This window comes from Oncorhynchus clarkii, chromosome 17, assembly GCF_045791955.1.
Source record: "Oncorhynchus clarkii lewisi isolate Uvic-CL-2024 chromosome 17, UVic_Ocla_1.0, whole genome shotgun sequence".
NCBI classification, from domain to species: Eukaryota; Metazoa; Chordata; class Actinopteri; order Salmoniformes; family Salmonidae; genus Oncorhynchus; species Oncorhynchus clarkii.
Window position 1 is genome coordinate 10,545,542 of NC_092163.1, and position 22,178 is coordinate 10,567,719.

At 44.0% G+C, this 22,178-nt stretch overlaps 2 protein-coding genes across 5 annotated transcripts in view; one reads left to right on the forward strand and one right to left on the reverse strand.

The window, feature by feature from the left end:
* Window positions 1-1,385: 1,385 nt before the first annotated feature.
* Window positions 1,386-4,181, reverse strand: LOC139369563 (regulator of G-protein signaling 4-like). Of its 2 annotated transcripts, none has more exons than XM_071108808.1 (5): window positions 4,138-4,181; window positions 2,610-2,678; window positions 2,377-2,429; window positions 1,945-2,108; window positions 1,386-1,703 (listed from the first exon to the last, which is right to left on the reverse strand). In XM_071108808.1, the coding sequence occupies exons 1-5, from the start codon at window positions 4,179-4,181 to the stop codon at window positions 1,536-1,538; spliced, it is 498 nt and encodes a 165-aa protein (XP_070964909.1). In that variant the 3' UTR covers window positions 1,386-1,535. The 2 variants fall into 2 exon arrangements, with proteins under 2 accessions (XP_070964909.1, XP_070964910.1); XM_071108809.1 differs by lacking the exon at window positions 4,138-4,181 and adding an exon at window positions 3,789-3,802.
* A 3,940-nt stretch (window positions 4,182-8,121) lies between these two features.
* LOC139370240 (mitochondrial adenyl nucleotide antiporter SLC25A23-like) overlaps window positions 8,122-22,178 on the forward strand; it is a 21,774-nt gene continuing 7,717 nt past the window's right edge. For 2 of the 3 annotated variants that reach the window (XM_071109597.1, XM_071109595.1), the window contains exons 1-5: window positions 8,122-8,509; window positions 18,494-18,620; window positions 18,907-18,994; window positions 21,156-21,267; window positions 21,856-22,014. In XM_071109597.1, coding sequence (XP_070965698.1) covers window positions 8,312-8,509; window positions 18,494-18,620; window positions 18,907-18,994; window positions 21,156-21,267; window positions 21,856-22,014 — 684 coding nt within the window. In that variant the 5' untranslated portion in view covers window positions 8,122-8,311. The remainder of the gene's footprint in view (window positions 8,510-18,493; window positions 18,621-18,906; window positions 18,995-21,155; window positions 21,268-21,855; window positions 22,015-22,178) is intronic. The other variant, XM_071109596.1, reaches the window with a different exon arrangement.

The following is a 22,178-nucleotide window of genomic DNA, read 5'->3' on the forward strand; positions in this document are numbered from 1 at the left end:
AATATGGACCAATAACATCTGTTAAATATGTGTATGGACCAATAACATCTGTTAAATATGGACCAATAACATCTGTTAAATATGGACCAATAACATCTGTTAAATATGTGTATGTGACCAATAACATCTGTTAAATATGTGTATGGACCAATACCATCTGATAAATATGGACCAATAACATCTGTTAAATATGTGACCAATAACATCTGGTAAATATGGACCAATAACATCTGTTAAATATGTAACAATAACATCTGTTAAATATGTGTATGTGACCAATAACATTGTTAAATATGGACCAATAACATCTGTTAAATATGGACCAATAACATCTGTTAAATATGGACCAATAACATCTGTTAAATATGGACCAATAACATCTGTTAAATATGGACCAATAACATCTGTTAAATGTGTATGGACCAATAACATCTGTTAAATATGGACCAATAACATCTGTTAAATATGGACCAATAACATCTGTTAAATATGTGTATGGACCAATAACATCTGTTAAATATGGACCAATAACATCTGTTAAATATGGACCAATAACATCTGTTAAATATGGACCAATAACATCTGTTAAATATGTGTATGGACCAATAACATCTGTTAAATATGTGTATGTGACCAATAACATCTGTTAAATATGTGTATGGACCAATACCATCTGATAAATATGGACCAATACCATCTGATAAATATGGACCAATAACATCTGATAAATATGTGTATGTGACCAATACCATCTGATAAATATGGACCAATAACATCTGTTAAATATGGACCAATAACATCTGTTAAATATGTGTATGTGACCAATAACATCTGTTAAATATGGACCAATAACATCTGTTAAATATGGACCAATAACATCTGTTAAATATGTGTATGGACCAATAACATCTGTTAAATATGGACCAATAACATCTGTTAATTATGGACCAATAACATCTGTTAAATATGTGTATGGACCAATAACATCTGTTAAATATGTGTATGTGACCAATAACATCTGTTAAATATGTGTATGTGACCAATAACATCTGTTAAATATGGACCAATAACATCTGTTAAATATGTGTATGTGACCAATAACATCTGATAAATATGTGTATGTGACCAATAACATCTGTTAAATATGGACCAATAACATCTGTTAAATATAGACCAATAACATCTGTTAAATATGTGTATGGACCAATAACATCTGTTAAATATGTGTATGTGACCAATAACATCTGTTAAATATGGACCAATAACATCTGTTAAATATGTGTATGGACCAATTTGATTTGACTAGAATACTCAGGATCTCAGTTCCTGTCAAAACACTTGATTAAGAACTACATGGACATATACCATAGTTATACCATATTTATGATAAACACAAACATCTTACAACTCACATATGAGTGTCTACTAAGACTTGAGTATAAATATAAATGATATAAATTCTAATGTTATAAAACACAGCTTGTTATTATGTTGTTGTGTGGTCCTCCGGGGCAGCAGGTGGCGCTGTGGAATATCTAAGGAACCCTAAGGGCCTCCAGGCAGTGTGGGGAGCGCAGGAAGCGAGGATAAGAGTCTTTGGCCATCAGGTGGTAGACGTGTTGTTGGGCCTCGTGGAATGTGTCGCCTGCAGGCTCTTCCATCACTCGCAGTAGAGCCTCCCTGGTCTCAGCATCCAGGTTCACCTGGCAACAACACACACAATGTTCAGACAACGCCTGTACAACGTTCACTAGTATCCTGTCCAGGGGGTGTCCTTTACATCGAGCTTCCTTATGCTACAGAAATATGAGAAATGGGGGGCTCTCGCCCCTATGGACTGTTCTGGCTCAGACAAGGCTTACTTACTTCTACAACATTCACACAACATCTATACAACGTCTGTAAAATGTATATACAACATTTAGACAACAACACTCCACCTACCTCCTGTGGTGAACCAGGGTTGATGTATTGGCCGTACATAGACTGGGCCTTGGCCCCCTGCTGCCATGGGGGGGTAACCCTGTACTCCTCACAGGCCAACCAGAACTGCAGGTTCTCCTCACTGAACTCAGACTGCAGGAACCAGAGGAAAGCTTTCTGGCCAACTGGGAGGAGGGGGCATTTCAACAAGTCAAACTATACATTGCCACGGAAACGTATCAGTGTAATTAGAGAAGAGAAGGAGGGAGAGAAAGAGAGAAGAGGGGGAGAGAGAAGAGGGAGAAAGCAAAAAAAGAGATAGGGAGGGAGAGAAGAGAGAGAGAGATAGAATAGAGAGAGAAAGAGATGAGAGCGGGAGAGAAAAGGAAGAGAGGAAAAGAGAAGAGCGATAGAAGAGAGAGGGGGACAGAGAAGAGATGGACTAGATCTTACTCTTGCTGTTGAGTAGAGACTCCAGATCCTGAAGAGTCCTGTCCTCATGGACCCTTTAGAAGAGTCATGAGGTTATGGAGAGAAAGAGATTAGGGAGAAGCTCTGATGTCAGTTAAACAACCCACAGTTCCTGACGTAACTCAAGACTGCAGTAACTCACTGGTGTAGAATGGTGGACAGACAGACAGACAGACAGACACACAGACACACAGACACACAGACAGACAGGTTACCTGTGTTTGTGATGTGTCCACTCCTGTTTGTCAGCCAGGTGACTCAACTTCACCCGCATCCCCTTTGCTCTGGAACACACACACACACACACACACACACATTTAGTTTGTGCTCTATATCTAAAAATCGAATCACATCAACCTCCTGCTTCGACAATCACATCAACCTTCTCCTTCAACAATCACATCAACCTCCTGCTTCGACAATCACATCAACCTTCTCCTTCAACAATCACATCAACCTTCTCCTTCAACAATCACATTAACCTTCTCCTTCAACAATCACATCAACCTCCTGCTTCGACAATCACATCAACCTTCTCCTTCAACAATCACATCAACCTCCTGCTTCGACAATCACATCAACCTCCTGCTTCGACAATCACATCAACCTTCTCGTTCAACAATCACATCAACCTTCTCCTTCAACAATCACATCAACCTTCTCCTTCAACAATCACATTAACCTTCTCCTTCAACAATCACATCAACCTTCTCCTTCAACAATCACATTAACCCTCTCCTTCAACAATCACATCAACCTTCTCCTTCAACAATCACATCAACCTTCACCTTCAACAATCACATTAACCTTCTCCTTCAACAAAACACATCAACCTTCACCTTCAACAATCACATCAACCTTCTCCTTCAACAATCACATCAACAATACTACTTCAACAAAACACACTGATCTCTCTTTAGAAACTATGATGCATCCTCACACACTACACAATACATACTCCACAATACATACTACACAATACATACTACACAATACACAATACATACTACACAATACAAACTACATACTACACAATACATACTACACACCACATACTACACAATACATACTACACACGACATACTACACACTACACAATACATACTACACAATACATACTACATACTACACAATACATACTACTACACACTACACACTACACAGTACATAATACTACACACTACACACTACATACTACACAATACATACTACACACTACATACTACACAATACATACTACACAATACATACTACACAATACATACTATACACTACATACTACACACTACATACTACACACAACATACTACACAATACATACTACTACACACTACATACTACATACTACACAATACATACTACACAATACATACTACATACTACATACTACATACCAGGGGAGGACGGCTCATAAATGGACTGGCATCCAACCATGTCTCCCCAGTTATGGTGCCACCAACCTCCTGTGCTACACATTTCATACTATACTACACACTACATACAGTACTATATACTACACACTACACACTACATACAGTACTATATACTACACACTACACACTACATACAGTAGTATATACTACACACTACACACTACATACAGTAGTACATACTACATACTACACACTACATACAGTACTACATACTACACACTACATACAGTACTACACACTACACACTACATACAGTACTATATACTACACACTACACACTACATACAGTACGACCTACTTCCATACTCACTTCTCCAAGCACGACGAGGGAAGGGAGGACAGTCCTTTACACATTTCATACTACACACTACACACTACATACAGTACTATATACTACACACTACACACTACATACAGTACGACCTACTTCCATACTCACTTCTCCAAGCACGACGAGGGAAGGGAGGACAGTCCTTTACACATTTCATGCTACACACTACACACTACATACAGTACTACACACTACACACTACATACAGTACTACATACTACACACTACATACAGTACTACATACTACACACTACATACAGTACTACATACTACACACTACACACTACATACAGTACTACACACTACACACTACATACAGTACTACACACTACACACTACATACAGTACTACATACTTCCATACTCACTTCTCCAAGCACGACGAGGGAAGGGAGGACAGTCCTTTACACATTTTAGCACGTGGGAAGGAAATTAACGAAACAAACAAAAAATGTGAAACCAGCTGTTGTATTCTGATGTGTGCTCCTTCCTGTCCTGTTCTGTGCTCCTTCCTGTTCTGTTCTGTGTCTGTGCACAAACTAACCCCCTACAGTGTATCAGCCCCTTTAATATACCTGCTTATCACACATGTTAATCAACCACACATCTGAGAACAGAATGAGGGAGGAGGATGGATGGATGGATGGATGGGGGAGAGATGGATGGACGGATGGATGGATGGGGGAGAGATGGAGGGTAATGTAAGACAGGAGGTGTACGTGTGCTCCGACAACACCTGGCCGTTAATGTACCGGAACCGTTAACACCGGGAAAAGAAAGACGGGCCAGCACACACAATGAGGTAATCAGGAGACAGTGTGTGTGTGTGTCAGAGATCGAATGGCCAGTCTGTCAGCATGTGTGTTCTCACTTCTCAGCCAACCAGTCAGTGTGATGGGAAAAGTCCATTCACCAGAGAGAGGGGTGATGACAGACGAACAGGTGATACACTGGCCTCACCACTCCAACTATGGAAAGTGTGTGCGTGTGTGTGTGTGTGTGTGTGCGTGTGTGTGCATGTGTGTGTGTGTGTGCATGCGTGCGGCTTGGTTTATGGGGAGATTTCCCACTTCCCCATGATGACAAAGGCTATTTTAAGTTTAGGGGTTCGGGTTAGAATTAGGGTAAGGGGTTAGTGGGGTAGGTTTAGGGTTTAGGGTTAGGTTTTGGGTTAGGGGTTAGGAGTTAGGTTTTGGGTTAGGGTTTTGGGTTAGGGGTTAGTGGGGTAGGTTTAGGGTTTTGGGTTAGGGGTTAGGAGTTAGGTTTAGGGTTTTGGGTTAGGGGTTAGGGATAGGAGTTGGGTTAGGGGTTAGGAGTTAGGTTTTTGGTTAGGGGGTAGGAGTTAGGTTTAGGGTTTTGGGTTAGGGGTTAGGAGTTAGGTTTAGGGTTAGGGGTTAGGAGTTAGGTTTAGGGTTTTGGGTTAGGGGTTAGGAGTTATGTTTAGGGTTTTGGGTTAGGGGTTAGGAGTTAGGTTTAGGGTTTTGGGTTAGGGGTTAGGAGTTAGGTTTAGGGTTTTGGGTTAGGGGTTAGGAGTTAGGTTTAGGGTTTTGGGTTAGGGGTTAGGAGTTAGGTTTAGGGCTAGGTTTAGGGTGTTACAACTAGGTGTGACTAGTTGTAACAGGTATGACTAGTTGTAACAGCTGACTAGTTGTAACAGGTGTAACTAGTTGTAACAGGTGTGACTAGTTGTAACAGGTATGATTAGTTGTAACAGCTGACTAGTTGTAACAGGTGTAACTAGTTGTAACAGGTGTGACTAGTTGTAACAGGTGTAACTAGTTGTAACAGGTGTGACTAGTTGTAACAGGTGACTAGTTGTAACAGCTGACTAGTTGTAACAGCTGACTAGTTGTAACAGGTGTGACTAGTTGTAACAGCTGATTAGTTGTAACAGGTGTAACTAGTTGTAACAGGTGTGACTAGTTGTAACAGGTGACTGACTAGTTGTAACAGGTGTAACTAGTTGTAACAGCTGACTAGTTGTAACAGGTGTGACTAGTTGTAACAGGTATGACTAGTTGTAACAGCTGACTAGTTGTAACAGGTGTAACTAGTTGTAACAGGTGTGACTAGTTGTAACAGGTATGACTAGTTGTAACAGCTGACTAGTTGTAACAGGTGTAACTAGTTGTAACAGGTGTGACTAGTTGTAACAGGTGTAACTAGTTGTAACAGGTGTGACTAGTTGTAACAGCTGATTAGTTGTAACAGGTGTAACTAGTTGTAACAGGTGTGACTAGTTGTAACAGGTGACTGACTAGTTGTAACAGGTGTAACTAGTTGTAACAGGTGTGACTAGTTGTAACAGGTGACTAGTTGTAACAGGTGACTAGTTGTAACAGGTGACTAGTTGTAACAGGTGTGACTAGTTGTAACAGGTGACTAGTTGTAACAGGTGACTAGTTGTAACAGCTGACTAGTTGTAACAGGTGTGACTAGTTGTAACAGGTGACTAGTTGTAACAGGTGTAACTAGTTGTAACAGGTGACTAGTTGTAACAGGTGTAACTAGTTGTAACAGGTGACTAGTTGTAACAGGTGTAACTAGTTGTAACAGGTGACTAGTTGTAACAGCTGACTAGTTGTAACAGGTGACTAGTTGTAATAGCTGACTAGTTGTAACAGGTGTGACTAGTTGTAACAGATGACTAGTTGTAACAGCTGACTAGTTGTAACAGGTGTAACTAGTTGTAACAGGTGTGACTAGTTGATAAGCCAGATGGTTGGGTGTGTGACTAGTTGTAACAGGTGACTAGTTGTAACAGCTGACTAGTTGTAACAGGTGACTAGTTGTAACAGCTGACTAGTTGTAACAGGTGTAACTAGTTGTAACAGGTGTGACTAGTTGATAAGCCAGATGGTTGGGTGTGTGACTAGTTGTAACAGGTGACTAGTTGTAACAGCTGACTAGTTGTAACAGGTGTGACTCGTTGTAACAGGTGACTAGTTGTAACAGGTGACTAGTTGATAAGCCAGATGGTTGGGTGTGTGACTAGTTGTAACAGGTGACTAGTTGATAAGCCAGATGGTTGGGTGTGTGCTGGACATTTGTCTGAGAAGGCCACTTGACTTTATTTGAGTGGGCGCCCGCCCGTATCTGTGTGTGTTACTGCAACACAGGACCATGTTATTGTTGCAAACATGATTTATAAAGGGGCATTCCTGGCATCAGTCCAACAGAGTGATTCATAATGTACTGAAAGAAAACATCATATAGTCTACAACATGTGGTATAGAAAATGTACAATGTCATTGAACTGTAATAGACTCAAGAACTATTACTACGATATTTCAGGATTGTATTACGAGAGCAAGTCCCACCATTGCCTACGAGACTGTTTCAACAGTGTTTTTCAATTCACCTTGGGTCTTTGTGTGTGGGGACTGAACTAAATGCGTGTCCCTGGTAGTCTACAGAGGGCTAGGCTACGGCGCAGACTCAAGACAACACATTCCTTCGACGCTTCGCTTTCTCAGTTGACGCGACGGCGACGGTTTCTGACGTGAAGCAAGGATACATTAGCAGCATTGGCCTAGATAATATCTTCTTCGCATGACAGCGACCCGACACGGACCAACTATTTGCAACGCTGCAAAGCGCGCATTTGCTGTCACATTCTGACGGATCGTAACGTCAGGACGGTGCATTACAAACCACCCGGGGTTGGTGTGCGTCCCAAAAAAAACAAGAGGACGACATGTACAGGCCTAATCTTTAAACGTCTCGGGCATATCCGTTACCGAGATTAATTTGACACTGGATTAAGGTTACGGTTCTGGCAGTTTGCCGCGCTCCGTTCTAAAGCACCGAAAGAAGGAAGGGCTTTCTGTCTTTACTACTATGTTAGGTTACCGTCGCTTCCTGGTTTCTTGACGGATAAATAAACAACTATTTACAACCAATTAAGGTATAAAAACGGGTGTTAAAACTTTGAAATGATGTGTAACATGTATAGCATGAGCGCGTCGTGAGGTCCACCGTTCGATTGTTTTTAATCTGCACATCTGTCTCTGTCCTTCTCCCGAGTGATTTACTGACTGAGTAGCCTGAATATTACAACAACAACACATCTATCCTGATTTGGACATCGGACGCCGATGACTCTATAGGCTATTCCACCGGGATCTAACCGACGCAGCCAACCGTCACCACGCATGGGTCCGCCGGGGGCTCGGATCCCACGGGGCTGGAGGACCCAGGCCCGCTGCCAGGAGGATGGCGACCCGGAGAGGGAGAAGCGATGGGTGGAACTGTTCGACGAACTGGACTTGAACAGTGATGGAGTCATCGATATCCACGAGCTCCGTGTGGGTTTGGCGAAACGTGGGCTCTCCCGCCGCGCGGTGGACCGGGTAAGCAGCCAACGAGCCCGGGCAGCAACTCGGCTGTCATTCGGTATACCTTGATGATGATCACGAATTACGTTTTTTTACGTGAAACGTTTGGCTATAGCCTAAACTCACACGGTGGGGATCCCCCTAGCCATCACCAGCCACTAATTGCATGTTATGTGTGTGTGTGTGTGTGTGTGTGTGTGTGTGTGTGTGTGTGTGCGTGCGTGCGCGCGCGTGTGTGTGTGTGTGTGTGTGATGGCCTCGGGTGGGCAACTCCACAGTATAGGCCTTGGGTGGGCAACTCCAGTCCTCTGGGCTGAGTGGTGTCACATCTTTCCACCATCCCCAGCAAACACAGCTGGTTAAACGTATTACAATTTCCCCTGAAGATCATGATCTGTACCCCTGCATACTGACTCCTACCGTTATTGTCATGTTATTGTGTTACTTTGTATTATTATTTACATGAGTTTATTTGGTTAATATTCCCTTAAACTAGAGCTTGTAAGTACGGATTTCACAGTAAGGTCTACACTTGTTGTATTCTGCGCATGTGACGAATAAAGTTTGATTTGATGATGAAATGATTATTGGAGTCAGGTGTGTCAGCTGGGGGCAAACATTTGACACCCATCAGGGCCCCGGGGACTGCAGTCGCCCATCCCTGGTATAGGCTATACGAAGATAGATAGGTAACCTCCTGAGACCACCAGGCTATATGAAGATAGATAGGTAACCTCCTGAGACCACCAGGCTATATGAAGATAGATAGGTAACCTCCTGAGACCACCAGGCTATATGAAGATAGATAGGTAACCTCCTGAGAGCACCAGGCTATATGAAGATAGATAGGTAACCTCCTGAGAGCACCAGGCTATATGAAGATAGATAGGTAACCTCCTGAGACCACCAGGCTATATGAAGATAGATAGGTAACCTCCTGAGACCACCAGGCTATATGAAGATAGATAGGTAACCTCCTGAGAGCACCAGGCTATATGAAGATAGATAGGTAACCTCCTGAGAGCACCAGGCTATATGAAGATAGATAGGTAACCTCCTGAGAGCACCAGGCTATATGAAGATAGATAGGTAACCTCCTGAGACCACCAGGCTATATGAAGATAGATAGGTAACCTCCTGAGAGCACCAGGCTATATGAAGATAGATAGGTAACCTCCTGAGACCACCAGGCTATATGAAGATAGATAGGTAACCTCCTGAGAGCACCAGGCTATATGAAGATAGATAGGTAACCTCCTGAGACCACCAGGCTATATGAAGATAGATAGGTAACCTCCTGAGACCACCAGGCTATATGAAGATAGATAGGTAACCTCCTGAGACCACCAGGCTATATGAAGATAGATAGGTAACCTCCTGAGAGCACCAGGCTATATGAAGATAGATAGGTAACCTCATGAGACCACCAGGCTATATGAAGATAGATAGGTAACCTCCTGAGACCACCAGGCTATATGAAGATAGATAGGTAACCTCCTGAGACCACCAGGCTATATGAAGATAGATAGGTAACCTCCTGAGACCACCAGGCTATATGAAGATAGATAGGTAACCTCCTGAGAGCACCAGGCTATATGAAGATAGATAGGTAACCTCCTGAGACCACCAGGCTATATGAAGATAGATAGGTAACCTCCTGAGAGCACCAGGCTATATGAAGATAGATAGGTAACCTCCTGAGACCACCAGACTATATGAAGATAGATAGGTAACCTCCTGAGAGCACCAGGCTATATGAAGATAGATAGGTAACCTCCTGAGACCACCAGGCTATATGAAGATAGATAGGTAACCTCCTGAGAGCACCAGGCTATATGAAGATAGGTAACCTCCTGAGAGCACCAGGCTATATGAAGATAGATAGGTAACCTCCTGAGAGCACCAGGCTATATGAAGATAGATAGGTAACCTGAGACCACCAGGCTATATGAAGATAGATAGGTAACCTCCTGAGCTGACTCATCTCACTGAACAGATCAATGACTGATCAATGATCACCATTATTGATGAATTGGAATGTGAAGCAACTACATCTGACCTCTGGCTGAACTCTGAACTCTGACTGTGATGGGATATAGGTCTATAGACAAAGATAGTGGATAAATTAAGATAGTTCACTCAGGCGGTTAACCATTGAAAATAAAATGGTCTGTTTAATACCTCGTCAAAATCTGTCTTCTTTGTTGTTGTTGCATTGGATGCAATCCACTGCATCTGCCAGTGTCTCACCTCCACATCTGGCAGTGTCTCACCTCCACATCTGGCAGTGTCTCACCTCCACATCTGGCAGTGTCTCACCTCCACATCTGGCAGTGTCTCACCTCCACATCTGCCAGTGTCTCACCTCCACATCTGGCAGTGTCTCACCTCCACATCTGGCAGTGTCTCACCTCCACATCTGCCAGTGTCTCACCTCCACATCTGGCAGTGTCTCACCTCCACATCTACCAGTGTCTCACCTCCACATCTGGCAGTGTCTCACCTCCACATCTGGCAGTGTCTCACCTCCACATCTGGCAGTGTCTCACCTCCACATCTACCAGTGTCTCACCTCCACATCTGGCAGTGTCTCACCTCCACATCTACCAGTGTCTCACCTCCACATCTACCAGTGTCTCACCTCCACATCTGCCAGTGTCTCACCTCCACATCTGGCAGTGTCTCACCTCCACATCTGCCAGTGTCTCACCTCCACATTTGCCAGTGTCTCACCTCCACATCTGCGGTGAAAGGTGGCAGAGGTTGAGCGGTGTTTGTCAGAATATGAGAATATATCCACAAAATTGGTCTTGTCACAGAATCGTCTGTAGCGTCTGACTGGTTTGGCCGTATATCTCTCAGATATACTCAGAGATACTTCATAACAAACTTTTTTTTTTGGGGGGGGGGGGGGACTATCTGTTGTTCCATGTAGTGAATCTGTTATTCAATGCGTTGGTATGTTACATCAAAAAATAATTATATATTATTTTGATACGACAAGGGGTTTTAAAATTCTAAATCAAGTAGCAAATTATCCTTGGTATGACCTTAGTTTAGTAGATGCAGAAACTCCACTATAGCTAATATATTTGTATATAGGCTATTATAGGTAAGAGAGGTGCATGAACTCAAGCAGTATAAAATCCTGAGGTGCCGGTCCTCAGCTCCGGTAAACTCCTGCCCAAGTCAAACACTGCTCACAGTAAAGACTGTCCCAAATAGAACCATATTCCTTTTACATAGGTAATATAGGGCTCCATTTGGGACAAAGAGGGTATAGGCCTGGCCTACTACTGTACTGCATATGTTGTCTTAGGTCTCTCTTTATGTAGTGTTGTCTCTCTTTATGTAGTGGTGTCTCTCTTTATGTAGTGGTGTCTCTCTTTATGTAGTGGTGTCTCTCTTTATGTAGTGGTGTCTCTCTTTATGTAGTGGTGTCTCTCTTTATGTAGTGTTGTCTCTCTTTATGTAGTGGTGTCTCTCTTTGTGTAGTGGTGTCTCTCTTTGTGTAGTGGTGTCTCTCTTTATGTAGTGGTGTCTCTCTTTATGTAGTGGTGTCTCTCTTTATGTAGTGTTGTGGTCTCTCTCTTTATGTAGTGTAGTGGTCTCTCTCTTTTTGTAGTGTAGTGGTGTCTCTTTATGTAGTGTTGTCTCTCTTTATGTAGTGTTGTGGTCTCTCTCTTTATGTAGTGTTGTGGTGTCTCTCTTTATGTGGTGTTGTGGTCTCTCTCTTTATGTAGTGTTGTGGTGTCTCTCTTTATGTAGTGTTGTCTCTCTTTATGTAGTGTAGTGGTCTCTCTCTTTATGTAGTGTAGTGGTCTCTCTCTTTTTGTAGTGTTGTGGTCTCTCTCTTTATGTAGTGTAGTGGTCTCTCTCTTTATGTAGTGTTGTCTCTCTTTATGTAGTGGTGTTGTCTCTCTTTATGTAGTGTTGTGGTCTCTCTTTATGTAGTGTAGTGGTCTCTCTCTTTATGTAGTGTAGTGGTCTCTCTCTTTTTGTAGTGTAGTGGTGTCTCTTTATGTAGTGTTGTCTCTCTTTATGTAGTGTTGTGGTCTCTCTCTTTATGTAGTGTAGTGGTCTCTCTCTTTTTGTAGTGTTGTGTTGTCTCTCTTTATGTAGTGTTGTGGTCTCTCTCTTTATGTAGTGTAGTGGTCTCTCTCTTTATGTAGTGTTGTCTCTCTTTATGTAGTGTTGTGGTCTCTCTTTATGTAGTGTTGTGGTCTCTCTTTATGTAGTGTAGTGGTCTCTCTCTTTATGTAGTGTAGTGGTCTCTCTCTTTTTGTAGTGTAGTGGTGTCTCTTTATGTAGTGTTGTCTCTCTTTATGTAGTGTTGTGGTCTCTCTTTATGTGGTGTTGTGGTCTCTCTCTTTATGTAGTGTTGTGGTCTCTCTCTATGTAGTGTTGTGGTGTCTCTCTTTATGTAGTGTAGTGGTCTCTCTCTTTATGTAGTGTTGTGGTCTCTCTTTATGTAGTGTTGTGGTGTCTCTTTATGTGGTGTTGTGGTGTCTCTTTATGTAGTGTTGTGGTGTCCATTTATGTAGTGTTGTGGTGTCTCTCTTTATGTAGTGTTGTGGTGTCTCTCTTTATGTGGTGTTGTGGTGTCTCTCTCGTTGTGATGTGTGTTAAATATAACATGTAGAAATATATGTATTACTGTAAACAGCACTTTAAATGAGAAGTCGGATCCTCAGCCAGTTCATTAAATTAAGTCTACTAAATCACCATTCTGTTGGAGAGTTATAGGGCATTGTTTTGTGTGTTTGAATGTGTTTCTGTTGACTTTGTTATACGCACACACACACAGACACACACACACACACACACACACACACACACACACACACACACACACACACACCTCCCGCTATCAGTTTATGGCTGTTTTTCTTGGCAGAAAGAGTGTAGCAGACAAACACACAGTGGTGTTCTGTCTGTGTTCACGTGTGTCGGTGAGAGTACACGTTCCCTATTTTAGTTCAAGGAGAGAGTTGGTAAGCCGAGAAAGCATTTAACCTTTCCCACTCACGCTATCTCTTTTCTCTGTCTCTCTCTCTCTCTCTCGCCTTGCTTTTTCTCTCTCTGTCTTTTCTCTGTCTCTCTCTGTCTCTCTCTCTCTCTCCCCTTGCTCTCTCTCTCTCTCTCCCCATGCTTGCTCTCTCGCTGTCTCTCTCTGTCTCTCTCTCTCTGTCTCTCTCTCTCTCTCCCCTTGCTCTCTCTCTCTCTTCCCATGCTTGCTCTCTCTCTCTGTCTCTCTCTCTGTCTCTCTCTCTCTGTCTCTCTCTCTCTGATTACTACTGGAAACATGACTGTTTTTCTACTGAACACTAGACAACTCTACCTGATTACTACTGGAAACACGACTGTTTTCCTACTGAACACTACACAACTCTACCTGATTACTACTGGAAACACGACTGTTTTCAACACTAGACAACTCTACCTGATTACTACTGGAAACACGACTGTTTTCCTACTGAACACTACACAACTCTACCTGATTACTACTGGAAACACGACTGTTTTCTACTGAACACTAGACAACTCTACCTGATTACTACTGGAAACACGACTGTTTTCCTACTGAACACTACACAACTCTACCTGATTACTACTGGAAACACGACTGTTTTCTACTGAACACTAGACAACTCTACCTGATTACTACTGGAAACACAACTGTTTTCCTACTGAACACTACACAACTCTACCTGATTACTACTGGAAACACGACTGTTTTCCTACTGAACACTAGACAACTCTACCTGATTACTACTGGAAACACGACTGTTTTCAACACTAGACAACTCTACCTGATTACTACTGGAAACACGACTGTTTTCTACTGAACACTACACAACTCTACCTGATTACTACTGGAAACACGACTGTTTTTCTACTGAACACTAGACAACTCTGCTTGTGTATCTTGAGTAAACTACACATTCACTACAAGTCTCTGCATATAAGAGGTTTTGGATGGCTGAGAGGATGATTTTTGGATGATTTTTGGAAGGCTGAGAGTTTTATTGTTGTTGCCCTGACGACAACCCAGAACTCTGCCTTCTCTCCCCTCATCCTACCTCTCCTTCTTTCCTCTCCTCATCTTCCTCATCTCCCGTCCTGTCCTCCTCATTGTCCTCATTGTCTCTCTCTTTATGTAGTGTAGTGGTCTCTCTCTTTTTGTAGTGTAGTGGTGTCTCTTTATGTAGTGTTGTCTCTCTTTATGTAGTGTTGTGGTCTCTCTCTTTATGTAGTGTTGTGGTGTCTCTCTTTATGTGGTGTTGTGGTCTCTCTCTTTATGTAGTGTTTTGGTGTCTCTCTTTATGTAGTGTTGTCTCTCTTTATGTAGTGTAGTGGTCTCTCTCTTTATGTAGTGTAGTGGTCTCTCTCTTTTTGTAGTGTTGTGGTCTCTCTCTTTATGTAGTGTAGTGGTCTCTCTCTTTATGTAGTGTTGTCTCTCTTTATGTAGTGGTGTTGTCTCTCTTTATGTAGTGTTGTGGTCTCTCTTTATGTAGTGTAGTGGTCTCTCTCTTTATGTAGTGTAGTGGTCTACACAACTCTACCTGATTACTACTGGAAACACGACTGTTTTCTACTGAACACTAGACAACTCTACCTGATTACTACTGGAAACACGACTGTTTTCCTACTGAACACTACACAACTCTACCTGATTACTACTGGAAACACGACTGTTTTCTACTGAACACTAGACAACTCTACCTGATTACTACTGGAAACACAACTGTTTTCCTACTGAACACTACACAACTCTACCTGATTACTACTGGAAACACGACTGTGCTTGTGTAGACAACTCTGCTTGTGTATCTTGAGTAAACTACACATTCACTACAAGTCTCTGCATATAAGAGGTTTTGGATGGCTGAGAGGATGATTTTTGGATGATTTTTGGAAGGCTGAGAGTTTTATTGTTGTTGCCCTGACGACAACCCAGAACTCTGCCTTCTCTCCCCTCATCCTACCTCTCCTTCTTTCCTCTCCTCATCTTCCTCATCTCCCGTCCTGTCCTCCTCATTGTCCTCTTCCATTCCCTATCTCCTTTGCCCTCTTCCTACTCTTCATCCTCCATTCCCCCTCCTCCTCCTCTTCCTGTGGAATGTTAGTTGTGGCCCGGGGTTACCTATGGCAACGTGTGTGTGTGTGTGTGTGTGTGTGTGTGTGTGTGTGTGTGTGGTGTGTGTGTGTGTGTGTGTGTGTGTGTGTGTTTGTGGTGTGTGTGTGTGTGTGTGTGTGTGTGTGTGTGTGTGTGTGTGTGTGTGTTTGTGGTGTGTGTGTGTGTGTGTGTGTGTGTGTGTGTGTGTGTGTGTGCTGCCTTACTGCAGGGGAGAATAATGCTCTGTTGTTAACGAGGGAGTAGGGCTGGTGGGAGGTTGGGAAACAGACAGGTTGACTGGAGCTGTGTGAAGGACTGGATTTATAGAGCAAGCCTACTGTGTCCATGACTAACAAACATCGGCTTGAGTCTCTGATGGCACCCTATTCCCTATATAGTGCACTACTTCTTGCCCTATGCTACGGTCAAAAGACCAACTCAGTGGCCGCCCTGAGATTGAAAGGTTGGGAGTTTGATCTCCGGCTGAGTCATACCAAAGAGAGCATTAATTAGATGGATTGGGCGTAAGGCTAGTGTCCTGTCCAGGGGGTGTACTGGTACATCAAGCTGCCTCAACCTACAGAAACAGGAGATAGACTAGTGTCCTGTCCAGGGGGTGTACTGGTACATCAGGCTGCCTCACCCTACAGAAACAGGAGATAGACTAGTGTCCTGTCCAGGGGGTGTACTGGTACATCAAGCTGCCTCACCTTACAGAAACAGGAGATAGACTAGTGTCCTGTCCAGGGGGTGTACTGGTACATCAGGCTGCCTCACCCTACAGAAACAAGAGATAGACTAGTGTCCTGTCCAGGGGGTGTACTGGTACATCAAGCTGCCTCACCTTACAGAAACAGGAGATAGACTAGTGTCCTGTCCAGGGGGTGTACTGGTACATCAGGCTGCCTCACCCTACAGAAACATGAGATAGACTAGTGTCCTGTCCAGGGGGTGTACTGGTACATCATTCTGCCTCACCCTACAGAAACAGGAGATAGACTAGTGTCCTGTCCAGGGGGTGTACTGGTACATCAGGCTGCCTCACCCTACAGAAACAGGAGATAGACTAGTGTCCTGTCCAGGGGGTGTACTGGTACATCAAGCTGCCTCACCCTACAGAAACAGGAGATAGACTAGTGTCCTGTCCAGGGGGTGTACTGGTACATCATTCTGCCTCACCCTACAGAAACAGGAGATAGACTAGTGTCCTGTCCAGGGGGTGTACTGGTACATCAAGCTGCCTCACCTTACAGAAACAGGAGATAGACTAGTGTCTTGTCCAGGGGGTGTACTGGTACATCAAGCTGCCTCACCCTACAGAAACAGGAGATAGACTAGTGTCCTGTCCAGGGGGTGTACTGGTACATCAAGCTGCCTCACCCTACAGAAACAGGAGATAGACTAGTGTCCTGTCCAGGGGGTGTACTGGTACATCAAGCTGCCTCACCCTACAGAAACAGGAGATAGACTAGTGTCCTGTCCAGGGGGTGTACTGGTACATCAAGCTGGAAGAATAGGAGGAATGGTCTCTGGTCTAGAGTAGTGTACTATATAGGAGGAATGGTCTCTGGTCAAGAGTAGTGTACTATATAGGAGGAATGGTCTCTGGTCTAGAGTAGTGTACTATATAGGAGGAATGGTCTCTGGTCTAGAGTAGTGTACTATATAGGAGGAATGGTCTCTGGTCTAGAGTAGTGTACTATATAGGAGGAATGGTCTCTGGTCTAGAGTAGTGTACTATATAGGGTACCATTTGGAATGTATGGAATGTCAATATGTCTGTGATGTAATGTGACTGACCCAGGGTTGACCTCAGAGTGGTTTGTGACTGTGTTTCTCAGGTTGTCTGTCAGTTTCAGTGTATTGATTTTGCTTCTTGTCTTTGCATCCGGCTGGCTTTGTATCTTCTTCCCCCCTTTCACCTCCACATTAACATTCCATCCACCACTTCCTCCTGTTCTTAATTCACCTCCACATTAACATTACATCCACCACTTCCCCCTGTTCTTAATTCACCTCCACATTAACATTCCATCCACCACTTCCTCCTGTTCTTAATTCACCTCCACATTAACATTCCATCCACCACTTCCTCCTGTTCTTAATTCACCTCCACATTAACATTCCATCCATAACTTCCTCCTGTTCTTAATTCACCTCCACATTAACATTCCATCCACCACTTCCTCCTGTTCTTAATTCACCTCCACATTAACATTCCATCCACCACTTCCTCCTGTTCTTAATTCACCTCCACATTAACATTCCATCCACCACTTCCTCCTGTTCTTAATTCACCTCCACATTAACATTCCATCCACCACTTCCTCCTGTTCTTAATTCACCTCCACATTAACATTCCATCCACCACTTCCTCCTGTTCTTAATTCACCTCCACATTAACATTCCATCCACCACTTCCTCCTGTTCTTAATTCACCTCCACATTAACATTCCATCCACCACTTCCTCCTGTTCTTAATTCACCTCCACATTAACATTCCATCCACCACTTCCTCCTGTTCTTAATTCACCTCCACATTAACATTCCATCCACCACTTCCTCCTGTTCTTAATTCACCTCCACATTAACATTCCATCCACCACTTCCTCCTGTTCTTAACCATGTTGGCAACTCTTCTACCTCCTCTCCATCTCCTCCCCCACCTCTCCTCTCTCTCCTCACTCCACATCTCTCCATCTCTCCATCTCCTCTCTCCTCGTCCAACATCTCTCCATTCCCTCTCCACCCTTCCACCCTGTTCCCCCCCACCACCTTTCCACTCCCCCATCTCTTCAACCCCACCACCTCCTCCCCTCTCCACCACCACCTCTGCCCCTACACCGCTCCTCCACCCCCCTTCTGTGCCCCCTCCCCAGCAGATTGTCAAGGAGGGGGACAGCAACAATGATGGAGAGTTGGACTTCCAGGAGTTCCGGCAGTACCTCCGCTCCCACGAGGAAGAGCTCCGACTCATGTTCCTCAGCCTGGACCGCAACAACGACGGTTTGTAAAGATAAATATGAACCCGTCTTACGTACGGGGCTCCAGAATCACAGGGAGATAAATGGACATCCTCTGTAGTTGTTTAACTAAAATACGCAGACGTGTGCAGACCCACATTTTGTAACTTGATACAAATATACAATATAGCCAATTTTGCAAAGCTCACTGGGTTCTTGTGTTGCGTACGTACGTAAGGTATGTGAATAAAATACACACTGAGAAACACAATCAAAACACACACAGTCAAATACACACACCAACTCTGACGTGGATACTGTGTTTGCAGGTGAGATAGATGTATCAGAGATTCAGCAGTCCCTTCAAACTCTGGGAATAGCTGTCAGTCTGAAGGAGGCTGCCACCATCATGAAGAGGTCTGTACAATCTACTCTACTCATATCTACGCTGGAATGATACAGTCTACTCTGGTTATATCTGTGCTGTAATTGCACAATCTAGTATGAATTGTAGAATGGCTTTGTTTTCTACAATTGGAGTTGTCGGACAACTATACTTTTATGTTTGTGAGTGTGAGTTTGCATGATTATTACTGTGTGCGTGTGCGTGTGCGTGTGTGTGTGTGTGTGTGTGTGTTCGTCCATGCATGTGTGTGTGTGTGTGTGTTCGTCCATGCATGTGTGGGTGTGTGTCCATCTGTGTGTGTGTGTTTGCGTCGGTCCATGCAAGTGTATGTGTATGTCTTCTAGGCTTGTCTTGGTCGACCGAGAGTCGTCCTGTTCTTTTGACCAATCGATTGGTTGAAACGTTGAAACTTCTTTTTTCCATATATAGACAGACTATGTGTTTGAATACAACCAACTACATGTTGCGCTGAGCTTGTCTGATGCTTTAAGCACACTGTTTGGACTAAATAATTAAGATGCACAAATGACTGAAGAAAGAGCCCGATGGTCACACTGTGTTGAAGTGTCTGTGTGACTGGTGCACGTTGTCTCTCTCTCCTCCCTACTGCAGAGGAAAGGCACAACAGCACAGCTGAGAGTTTATTGTCTGTCTGTGCTGAAGCTGTGACGTCATTTCAGCCGTTTAGTTTCTTACTGGTTTCTGACTGAAAAGTTCTGTTAACGAAATAATCTAATTTGTTCAGGAACAACATTCCCTATTCCCTCAACCCTTGTTCCTATTAGGAACAACATTCCCTATTCCCTCAACCCTTGTTCCTATTAGGAACAACATTCCCTATTCCCTCAACCCTTGTTTCTATTAGGAACAACATTCCCTAATCCCTCAACCCTTGCTTTCTTTACATGAAACATGTAAGCATCGCATGCATGTGACCAATAGGACCTGACCTATAGCCCATAATAATCACATCAATAAATCGGTTATAACAAACTCCAAACACAGTAACACGTGACAGCAAAATGGATGCGGAGGACGTGAAAAAGAAGCTGGAAGCGGTCTAATGTTTACTGGTTGCTCAGGCGGGAAAGGGGAAGTCAGATCTGTGGAAGACATTTGACTTAGTTGTGGAGACTACAGGAGATCCAGGAAAAAGGAAGGTTTAGGAGCGAAAGCTGTGTGTTAGAGCTGGGTGTTTATTATGTGTGACAAACAGGTGCTGTTAGATTATAATATATTTTGTTCTGCCTGTTTGGAACAGTGTAAACAACACTAAATAACGTATAAGTAATACCAGTCTGTTCTAACGGAAAACACTTAAAGCACTTAAAACACGTAAAGCCTTTATTACAGCATAGCAAAGATTAAAAACAGACGAATCTGTGAAATTACTTTATCCAACATTTTGCCGTTGCTTGAGGCTTGGTGCTCATGGAATCAGTAGGTTGTTAAACAAACACTCAAACAGAGGACAGAAGCAGGATCAGTCTTATTTCTGTAGAGATATATATGGATGATTTATAAAGCCTGGGACATTTAACAGTTAGTTAACTATCTAGTTAAATAGTTTCCTCTCTCCTCAATTTTCTTAGACAATTAGGCTCAAGGCAAAAGGGCTGTTTCCTCGTCTCTGCTGCTGCCTCGCCCACATTGTTCTCAATCCCAATATGCTGGTTAACTTGTTGTCAGGGAAAGGTGCCAATTCTACGGCTCACCAAAGATGATGTTTCAGAACCGCGGACAGCGACCGTATCCAACGCGGGGGAAAGAGCATTTGTTATGAAATAATATTCGATTTATTATTGTTGCACCATTATTTTAACATAATATAACCTATATTCAATTTCAGTATCACATGTCTTAGAGTGATGGACTGTGCCACCCCCACGGCCTCCACAATGGATTAGTCCACTGAGACAGGAGCCAATCAGACGGTGTCTTGTACAAAAACAAGATATACTAATGTGCTACTGCTGGACTAAAGAAATGTCGGTCGACCAACAGCCTGTCAACCGGAACAATCCACCAGTCCACTAAAGGGGGTCAGCCCTAGTGTGTCCGTGTGTGCGTACGTCTGTGTGTGTGTGTGTGTACGTCTGTGTGTGTGTGTCCGTCTGTGTGTGTGTGTGTACGTGTCGTGCTATGTGTGACATTCTCTCTGTCTCTGGTCAGTATTGACAGGGATGGTAACATGACCATCGACTGGGATGAGTGGCGAGATCACTTCCTGTTCAACCCCATACATAGTCTGGAAGACATCTCTCGCTACTGGAAACACTCTCATGTGAGTCACACACACACACACACACACACACACACACGCACACACACACGCACACACACACACTGGAAACCCAGCAGAGATGTAGCCTGGATACCAGTCTGACAACTTTGTTGTTTAGTAACTAAGTAGTTTGTCAAATGACTCCCTCTCCCTCCTCCCCCTTTCTCTCCTCCCCCTCCATCCCTACCTCTCCCTCCTCCCCCTCCATCCCTACCTCTCCCTCCTCCCCCTCCATCCCTACCTCTTCCTCCTCCCCCTCCATCCCTACCTCTCCCTCCTCCCCCTCCATCCCTACCTCTTCCTCCTCCCCCTCCATCCCTACCTCTCCCTCCTCCCCCTCCATCCCTACCTCTTCCTCCTCCCCCTCCATCCCTACCTCTTCCTCCTCCCCCTCCATCCCTACCTCTTCCTCCTCCCCCTCCATCCCTACCTCTTCCTCCTCCCCCTCCATCCCTACCTCTCCCTCCTCTCCCTCCCTCCCCCTACCTCTCCCTCCTCCCCTGTCCCTCCTCCCCCCTCCATCCCTACGTCTCCCTTCTCCCCCATCCCTCCTACCTCTCCCTCCTTCCCCTCTCTCTCTCTGTCTAGATGCTGGACATAGGAGACAACCTGACCTGTCCTGATGAGTTCTCAGAGCAGGAGAAGAAGTCAGGGTTCGTCTGGAGACAGCTGATGGCTGGAGCTATGGCAGGATCAGTCTCCCGGACCGGCACCGCCCCACTGGACCGCCTTAAAGTCTTCCTGCAGGTGAGGAGAGGAGAAGGGAAGAGAGGACAGAAGAGGAGAACAGGAGTTTGGGGAGAGGAGAGAAAAGGAGAGTGGAGGGTAGGAGTCTAGAGGAGAGAAAAGGAGAGGAGAGGAAAAGAGAGGAGAGGGGAGGAGAGGAGAGGGGAGGAAAAGAGAGGAGAGGG